The sequence below is a fragment of the Talpa europaea genome, assembly GCF_964194135.1.
Source record: "Talpa europaea genome assembly, chromosome: 8".
In the NCBI taxonomy this organism is placed as follows: domain Eukaryota; kingdom Metazoa; phylum Chordata; class Mammalia; order Eulipotyphla; family Talpidae; genus Talpa; species Talpa europaea.
In genome coordinates, this window is record NC_140075.1 from 63,050,987 (window position 1) to 63,060,994 (window position 10,008).

The 10,008-nt window shown below is 48.8% G+C and overlaps 1 protein-coding gene across 1 annotated transcript; it reads right to left on the reverse strand.

The window, feature by feature from the left end:
• Positions 1–4,562: 4,562 nt before the first annotated feature.
• Positions 4,563–6,303, reverse strand: LOC311176097 (mast cell protease 8-like; the record flags this gene model as incomplete). Its single annotated transcript, XM_084241428.1, has 4 exons — positions 6,074–6,303; positions 5,612–5,747; positions 5,140–5,394; positions 4,563–4,718 (listed from the first exon to the last, which is right to left on the reverse strand). Exons 1-4 carry the CDS (start codon positions 6,178–6,180, stop codon positions 4,563–4,565), a joined length of 654 nt encoding a protein of 217 aa, XP_084097554.1. The 5' UTR covers positions 6,181–6,303.
• Between the last annotated feature and the right edge of the window lie 3,705 nt (positions 6,304–10,008).

Here is a 10,008-nt window from a genome sequence, read left to right on the forward strand (position 1 = left end):
GAACAGAAAATAGAACTGAAAGCTCCCTAAATGTTACCTGGAGCCTTGGTCCTATTGCAACTACTGATCCTCATCTGTGTCATTAGTCTCACAGAATTTACTTCCCTTCACATTACTCCAACTTACCAAACATATCTGTAGGCTAGCATGTGTCATTCAAGAAACAAAGAATTATCTAGTGTTATGTCTAAGAATTCTTTGTCTGACTCCAGGTGACAAATATTTCTTTTATTATTTTTTCTACATATTTTATAGTTTTATATCTGGGTTTACGACCCATTTGAGTCAATTTTTATAAAAGCTGTGAGACTTAGGCTGGAGTTCTTTTTTCTTTTCTTTTTCTTTTCGCATACGGTATCAGGAAAAAGAGCTGAGGCAATGTAGATAAAGTTGCTCCAGATGGGCCCTCACTGGAAGGCAGTTCTTTTCCTTGAATTTTGCCTGGCTTTGATTAAGTGTCCGCTTTACTTCTACAGCGCTGACTCATGGAGACTGTGGGCCTGCAAGGACAATTTGCCTGCCATGTCTTTTAGATCCCCCTGGAAAAATACCAAGTCACAGCACAGTTATTAACTTCACCCATTTCCAGCTTGTAGAAATGCATTTCCTTGGCCCTGACTTGCCCTTTGCTCATGTCTGCTTGGCTCCTCTTCATCTTGGTGGTGATGCCTGGCAGTGTCCTTCATGATGGTGACTTTGAGGAAAAATTCATCTGAACTCTTCCGAGGCCAACTGGAGGCCAGATATGATGCACAGAGACTCACAGATGTGCTGGTCCAGGTGGGGCTAGGGTGAGGCCATGAGGAGATGCTCTCTCTCAGGGTCTGCAAGAGCTCCCCCAAGCAGCTGTCTTCTTCAATTTGCAGCCAGGTGCCTCCCTGGCCTGGAGGCAAGTTTCCTGCAGGGTGGCAGTTTCTTGAAGGCAAAGGCTGCAGGGATGGAGCAGAGCAGGAAACTGGGTATAAAGACAGGAGTAAAGTGTGTATGGAGCAGGAGTAAAGTGCTGTTAGTCTCATTACTGTGGAAAAGAATTTTCTGACACAGACAGGAGCTACCTTCTCTAAATGTATGTTTTTAGGGCCTCCCTGGTGGCACAGGGGTTAAGTGTCAGCGCTATCAAGCTATTGCCAGCCACTGTGGCCTGAGTTTGATCACTTTCTGAGGTGCTGGGAATTAGGATGTCAATATATATATTTGGCAGGGACATAGTGCAGCCGTAACAACTGCTTCAGTACGCACACATGCCAGCCCACTATGTGGTGCAGGATGATATGAATGTAAAAATTGCCAGAGAAACAGGGGGTGCAGGAGAGACAGCTTGTAGGTTCGCAGGGGAGGGTATAGTACTAGGACATGAGTTGGTAGAAGCGATATTTTCCAATGAGGTTTTAGGCCTGGGGCTCAGCAAAGGTGGCTTTGAGATGGCCTGGGGAGAGAGTCTTGGCCCACCATGCTCCTAAGGGTGCTAAAGATGCATATTACATTGGGAGGAGCAGGCTCTTTAGCATTTCCCCAAGTTCCCCACAGCCTCTAGGGGCTTCTTTCTGTGAGTTCCACTAACTTATCTGGATTGTATCTTAGGTAAAACAGTGTTATTGGGGCAGTTTCTCCTGCTGACTGTGTGCTGCTGAGACCTTTATCATCCTGTTGTGGGTCAGATGGGCCCATCCTTGAGCCTCATCCTCCACCACCTCAAAGTTAACCCTAGTGCGCTGATTACAAGCTTATCCTTTGTGCTTATCACCAGCTACTCTTTCCATGGCAGGGGTCTGAGTGACACTTGCTGGGTCTGTAGGCCATCACACAAGTCGAAGACGGAACCCTGCAGTCCTGAATGCATGCCTGATGGTGGACACCTGGAATAGGGTGTGGGCATATGTAGATGGGATTCACCTGGGCTAAGACTGGGCTTTTAGGGGCAGCATCAAGGGGATGCCAGTAGAAGCTGAGAACCCAAAGAAGCATAGAGAAGCAGAGAGAACGCAAGAAAAGGCTGGAGAGCCCAGATAGAGTGAAGACTTGCTGGGGGCTGGGAGGCCTGCCAGCCTCCCAGCGCCCCAGCACCCCTGCCTGCCGTGTACCTGATAAATCCCAATAACAGCCTGCAAAAGTCACTGAGGGCTCCAGGACTCTCTCCTCCTTTACCCCGTCTGCTCGGGTCATAGAAAACCTGCAATGTGTCATTCCTGCCCCTACAGGGAGGTTCCAGGTTTCCTGCCCCACCCAAAAGGAGGGTGGAGCTGAGCAGGGAGAGAAGAAGCTGCAGAGGAGACTGAGGAAGGAAGCAAGCAGGATGAAGAGCCAGAAGGAGACCTGGAGGAGGCACATGGAGCTGAGAGACATTGAAGAAACTGCATTTTCCTTTTGGTCGTGGACTGGGTGACACAGATGTGGGTGAGAAACCCATGGGGAGGTGACAATGGTGGTTTTTGTCTTGATTTTGCTATTTTCCTCCCAGACTTGTCTGGTTGTTTCTGATCCTTTTCTGTGGGTCCCCACTGGAAGATGCTTTAGACTTGTGGCAGGCTTTGGGGCTTTGTTCTGGGGCAATCCTGCTTGGGTGGACTTTTACCCACAAGGGGATGGGTAACTTTGGGTGCTTGATTTGGAAACTACGTTCTTTGCCTTTTCTGTATTGTTTATTAATTATATTAAAATTCCTTTTCATTAAAGTCTCATATGTTTTGTGTTGATGCAGCAGTTGGCAGAACCTATTTAGAGCAGGCAGGTTTGCAGGGTTGGGGGGTACCCCTCTCCCTGCCCTGTAACAAAACCATCATACACAAAAAATAGGCAACCTATAGGGAAAAATATTTGCATATCACATATGTGATGAGGGGCTAATTTCCACAAAATACAAAGTACTTAAAAAAAATCCAACAATGGAAAAAGCAGACAACCCAATCAAAAAATGGGGAAAGGCCTAAATATTTTTCTAAAGAAGACATTCACAAGGCCTGCAGACATGTGAAAATTTGTTCAACACCACTTATTATCAATAGAAGGGAAATGCAAATAAAACCACAATGAGGTACCCCCTCACCCCTGTGAGAATGACTTGTATAAAAAAGAATGAAAACAATGGATGTTGACAAGGATGTGGAGAAAAAGGCACTCTCATTCACTGCTGGTGGGAATGCAAGTTGGTGCAGCCTCAATGGGAAATGCTATGGAGATGTCTTAAGAAAATAAAAATGGCTATCTCATGATCTGGCAGTACCTCGGCTAGAAATTTATCAAAAAGATATGAAAAGTATAATATGAAAAGACTAAATGTACGCTATGTTCATAGCAGCACTGTCCACAATAGCTAACTCATGATAACCAAACCAAGTCCCATCAACAGATGAATGATAAGCTGTGGACTATGTACTCAATGGAATACTATACAACTATTAAAAAGATGAAACAGTGTCTTTTGGGACAAAAGGAATGGAACTCAAGGTGATTTTGTTAAGTGAAATAATTCAGGATGAAAGACAGATATCAGATGGCTCCGCTCATCTGTGCAATATAGATAATGAAAAAACATACACAGGCAAAGGAGGAGTGAATCTTGGAGTTAGTGAAAGTCCAGTATTGCCTCTATTCTGCCAGGGGAAACAGGAGGGTGGGAGAAGGGGAAGGCGGAGGGAGGAAGATGGGGTATTGGACGGGTGGCTTGAGAAGGGTGAGTGGGACATGAGCACTTATAGAGGAGTAAAAATATAACCCCCAAATTAAATAAACTAATGGGAAGAGACTCAGCATGTTTTTCCTACTCTCTCTTAGACCACAAGCCTGGAACAGACCTGGCACTTATTCAAGATATCAACTGGCAAGATACTTCCAAGAGGGACATGAAGACATGAAGCTATAGACGAGTAGTTAGCAGCTGATTTAGCTCTAGCAAAGGCTGTGGGGCAGCTGGTGGACAAGGGCTGAGCAGCCCTACTCCAGTGGGAGGTGTGTCTAAGGTGGGAGACCATCTGTCACCTAATCCTCATGGAGGATTAGGTGGGTACAACCTGGTCCTCCTCGAGGCCCTGCTGCAAACACACAGGGGAGCTGGCAGACAGGACCCGGCGGGGACAGAGCCCAGAGCAGACATCCCGCTGAGCTATAGCTACAGGGAGACCAAGGAGGGGACTCAGGGAGAGGTGGAGCTGCTGGGACCCTGCCTACGTCAGGTGTGGGAAGTGGGGCACAAATGCTTCTTCCCAGGCCTCTGCCTTGGAGGTTGGGCTGGGATCCAGGAAGGAGCCAAGGTCTCCCTAAGGGTCTCTGGGAAGTGAGTTCCATTGTTCTGTTGGGAGACAGTCCCTCCTGGTGGCCAGGCAGAGGGACCACCTGTGCTGCTGTGGATGGGCAGGGGAGGCACAGGTGGGAGCTGGTGGCATGTGGTGGCAGAGGGGAGGGTTTGATGGGAAGACAGGAGAAGATGGGGAAAATGACCTGATGCAAGACTGATTTCATTCAACAGATAGAGAGAACACAAATACTCTCACTGGGCAATGGTGTTTATTAAGAGTCAGTCACACCCATATAAGTTCAGATGGAGACCACGAACAGGTAGCAGTGGTCTAGTTATCCTGCGAGAGTTTCATTGTTCTGTGGATCCAGGGCACGAAGCTGGAGATCCTGGTGAAGACCTGGGGAAGGACCTCAGGATGCTTGTAAGCATAGCTGACGATGCCCTGGGCCACACCTTTACACACGAATGGGCCCCCAGAGTCCCCCTGTGGACAGAAAAGGGACAGGCCTCATCCATGGCCCTCTGGCTTCTCTCCTCTCAGCTTCGTCATCCCCCCAGTGCTTTCTGCTTCCCTCTCAGGGCTCAGGTGTCCCAGGGAAGGGACTGAATGGTCATCAGACACCAGGTCTTGATTGTAGGGGGATGAGTAGCGTCCAGGCCTGTGTGACTCCCCCCACCATTGCCAATGCTGGCTGTGTCCCCCTGAGCTCAGCCCAGGCCCAGGCTCCTTCTTGTTGGCCCAGGACAAAGCCCCAGAGGTTGATGGAGGGAGAACCTGGCCCCGTGCTGCCTCCACCCACGCGTGGAGCCTGGCTCACTGTACACTGATATGGGGGAAGCCTCGTCATGCACCCCAATGTCACAGACACCCTGGGGCAAGACTGGGAAGGGGATTGTCTCCTTACGCCTCCAGAGGCCTTCTTGGACTTAGGGTTTCCCACACACAGCTCGATGGAGTTTTTGTAATTTTTGAAGAGATCCTTGCATTTCTGTTCCCTCTGCACTTGTAGATCCACCTCCTGAAGTGTGTTTGAAAGCTTGCCTTCAGCTGTTTTTCCCCAGCCCGCCACGCTGCACACCCGCCCAGGCTTCACCACGTCCCGAGGATGCGGCAGGGCAATGGTCTTCACAGTCTTGGTGAGCTGGGCCTTTTTTTTCAGCTGGTCAGAAAGGAGATGGGGGAGTTCATGTCCCGCCCTACACTTGATTCAGGCCTGTGGGGAGACTGCCTGTACCCACTGCCCTCCCGCAACCCCCGTCAGAGTCTCTCCTCAGCCCCCTTCTGTTCAATGACACAGGACGAGCATCCAGTTGGAGGGAGGCAGGAACTCATACCTGTAACTTGTGCAGTTGCCCCTGAAAATCACAAGACAGTACCTTCAACAGCATGATGTCATTGATATGTTTCTTAGCATCATAGTCCTGGTGGGGGAAGGCTCTGAGCACAGGGATGATCTGTTGGGAGTTTTCCCTCTTTTTGATGTTGTGAGCTCCCAGCGTGACCGTCATATTTCTGTAAAACAAAGGGGGATGTGAAGTCGGGAACTTCAGCACAGTCTCTGGAGGGCAGGTTGAAGCGCAGCCTCTAGACCCCCAGCTGAGTAGATTGGAAGGTTGGGAGGGTGGGTGTCTCCTTCCTTGCTGTGCAGAGGTGACCCAGGCCTTGATGGTGCTTCGGCAGCCTCCTCTTCCTCTGATGCTCCAGAAACCCCACACTGCCTCTGCCCTGGCACACAGGTCACCGGGCCTCCTCTATGTGCTCTGTGTGCTCAGGAACCTTCCTGAATTGCCTGGGATGTGTAGGAGGTCCCAGGATGCTAAGGCCCCATTTGTTCTCACCTTCCATTGCAGTGAGCTGCTGTCAACACGAAGTTGTCTTGTACCAGGGAACCCCCACATCTCTTCAAATGACCATCTTGGTCACTGTAGAAACGTACAAGTGCCATGTAGGGCCGGGAGTGTGGTTTGGCCTCTTTGCCCCCATAGATCTCTCCTGAAAGAGAAACTTCCCTGCATCTCTTTGTTCATAGAAAAAAGATTCAGGCTTTGCCTTGCAGGGAGAAACAATGGATGAGATGACCCAGGCTGGGGTGGGCTGTTGTGGTCTTCAAGGACCCAACACCATGGGATATGGACTCGGGCGTCCTGGGCTCATGGGGACATGGGAATGTTTCCTCGCCTGGTTCTCAGTTCCTCTGTGGAGCGGGGAGCTCTGCCCAACTGAATATCAAAGCCTCAAACACATGTCCTGGGGAAGGATGTGTACTTAGGATAGACGTCTTCACGACCTGAAATTAGTTGCTTTGACCAAGCCTGTGTGATTCTTTGTCACACATTTCTCAGCCAAACTGTGTCCTGTCTACTCCAGGCTTGGCCTAGTCTCAGACCTGAAAAATTGGATCCTGTGCAGTGGAAAACTCAGGGTCCATTTTCCCCATCCTGAGTCAACCGCGTGGTAAGTACCCCAAAAAGGCTTGTTGGGCACACAGTGAATTCTCCAGTTCCTTTGTCAGCAGCAGAGAGGAGTGGTGCTAATGCAATTTGATTCCCAGCACAGATTTGTTTTTTTTAGAAATTGACTAGAGGATCGAGGGGGAAGATTAGACAAGTTTGAAAATCAGATTGGGCTGGGGATGGGGCGGAATTGAGCCTAGTGGGAGTCAGTGTCCATTAGGCCTTGGGAGTCTGGTGAGGGCACATGCTGTGGCTCATTTTGTATCTGAGTTTTCCTCTGGTAGATTTCAGTGGCCAAGAATGTGGACAGGGACAATTGGACCCTGAGTGTAAGATAAATCCTTTCATTCTTGGTCCAGGGGACAGCTCCAGTCATAGCAGACACCTAACCTGTCTTAGGTGTGCAGAATGGAAATTATAGACATCAACTCCAGCTCTCCCCTCCCCTGCATCCTGCCCATCCTAAATATAAGTCCCTGTTCAGGTAACAGAAGTGAGAACCATGGAAGGGAGATGACACCCCAGGTCTCGTGGGAATAGTTTCCTTTGCTGTGATTTCTGTCCTGTATATTTAGATAGAGGTCTGGGTTTCAGCATGTTTCTGGAAGTAGACTGAGCAAGGAAGGCTCACACAAGCCTCAGTGGACATTATGGAAGTATCACAAGTGGACCAATCCTGTATGTGGAGGTGGAGCTGAGAATAGAGAGGGTCACTTACCTCCTTCAACCCTGGAGAGTAGGACACTTGCCAACAAGGACAGGAGGGGCAGCATCTTCTCTGAGGCTGATCAGGTCTGATGTGGTACCTGCTTCCTCCCTCCAGCTTTTCAACATTGGAGGTGAAGTAAGAAGGGGCGGTCTCAGTAAACACTGAGCCCCTCCTGGTTAAATACATTCTTAAGTTATGCATTTCACCATATCCCACTTCCGTCTGGTCTGTGTGGTGGGGGAGCTACAAGAACCACATCCCTAGGCCATGGTGTGACCTCGCCCAGGAGGAGAAGACCTTGGATTGGGGCTTGGGAATAGGCATTGCCTGCATGGTGTCCCTCCCTCTAACACAGACCCTCTGCTCTTGGAAAATGACCCCAGTAGCTGAAATTTGTGTTTAGGCAAGTGCTTCTTCAGATGTGAGCACCTGTTCAAACTTACCATGTAAACTTCCTTTTAGTTATGACCCAAGAGTTATATCAATTCCAATGAAGGAGGCAGTGGTGTCTCCTGAAACATGTAGTCAAGAGCCTGGTCATCCATCATGTGTTGGTAAGTTCAGACAAGCAGAAACTGCTGGGGGTGGGTGAGGAACAGAGGCTCTACTTGAGTTCGTGTGTGGGCCAGGCCAGGTTCATCCTAAGTCAGTGTTGATCTGAACTTGTTGCAAGGTCAAAGGTGTAAAAAGTAGTTTTGAAAATGTATGAAAGTAGTTTTGGGATTATGAAATGTATGGAAGTAGTTTTGGGAATAGAGGCAGAGAATGAGCAGGAGAACAACTTTGTCAGTCATTCTGAGTGTCCCAACTCACTCCTGTCACTGGGGCTCAGTGGATATCATGATGTGGGCCAAGGCTCTGACCCCATGATCCCCACCTCAGGCGAGGACCCCAAGTCTGTGCAGGTGCTTGAGGACTGTCAGCTGTTGCCTGGAAACATTTCAAGGTTTGAATCTACTTGGAATACACGCGATCACCATACAGTTTACATTACTTCTCTCTGTTCTTTCCTAAATGAATTTAGATTGGAGAAGACCACGATCTCTGAAAGTGGACATCATTCTTCTTTTGCATCTCCTGATGACTCTTTCTCAGAGCTGAAACATGTAAAGTATCCTCTCATTCTCGTTGCTGTCCCAGGTGTGACTGTGTCTTAATGACTAGTCACTGTCCTGTTCTTTTGATGGCTTTTGTCTCTCTCCATCCCCAACTTGCAAACCCCAAGTGTGTTCAGCAATGTTGGGGTGACTTATTAAGTAACTGTTGGACACATTGAGTTAAGTACACAGTAGATCATATTTATGAAATTTTGGCAACTTAGAAAGTCAATGATGTAGCATATAATTTTGACTCAGAACCGTTGGTTATCATTTGTAGGCATCTTGTCACAAACCACGAGTTTTCACAATTTCCATAGTTGACATCTAATCTGCTGGGCACGGCTATTACTTTTGCTGATAGAGAATTTTTCTTGAACTCTTGGGACATGACTGGGGTCCCCCTCCACCCAGATGTTCAATCAGTGAAAGGCTGGAGGAACCAATCACAGGCTTAGGCCCATCCTCTAGGGCAGGCATGTGTGCATGCAACACTGGCCCAGGCCCCTGAATGCCCTGCCTCACTGCCCCCGCCTGGTAGTGATTCAGCTGCTCTGGCCTGGGGCAGAGGCCCGGACCTGAGTTAGCCAGTGTGTCAGGAGACGTAGGTGGTCTCTGATCTTCATGAATGGATTTGCAATTTCTCTGTACTTTTCAGTAAATAGAAAGAAAAAATAGGAAAGTGCATGAAGACTGGAGAATGGAAATAATGCACATATGTATAGTGAGTCCAAGAAGATGAGGGAGAATGAAGGAGTAAAAGTATGGAGGCAACAATGACTGAAAAGTTTCAATTTTCATGAAACAAACCCAATCATTAGGAAGCTCAATGAACTCAAAGCAGGACAAGGGTCATGGAAATGGGCAGGATTCCCTCCACCCCAGACAACAGGGCAGAAAAGTGATTAAAGATACAGTCGCTGAAAATATCTCCACCTAGTAGGAACAAACAACAGACAAGCGAACAGACCCAAACCTCAGTGTAGACACGCAGACAGCACTGAGAACTCAAAATAGGACAAAGGAGCATGGAAATGGGTAGCATCCTCCACCTCCGGCCCTTCCCCTAGAGTTCCTCCTCCCAGTCCAGCTGTGCCTCTTCAGATGTCCCACTGGGCCCAGCTCACACCAGGGCTTCTGCTTCAGCGTCACATTCACAGAGGGAGGGTGAGGTGGGGCTGCCAGGGGGTGAACAGAGACAGACATGGTGCCTTTTTTCCTTGCAGACACCCCAGTAGCTGAAGGAGATGTTGCTCCAACCAGGCGTGGGAGTGTGAGGAGGTCGCTGCCCACTTTCTCCAACAACTTCTCGACCATGAGCACTTAGTTCCTTGTGGGCACAGAGGAGTCTTGCGTTTTGTGACTACATGTTATTGTGGTAAAGTACACAGGACATCAGCGTTACCCATCACCATGATGGGGTGCAGTGTAGGGACACCAAATCCACACCCCTTGTCCTGTCACCACCTGCACCTCCACCCCCGAACTTCTTCTTCTTCCCAAAGGGAGTCTCT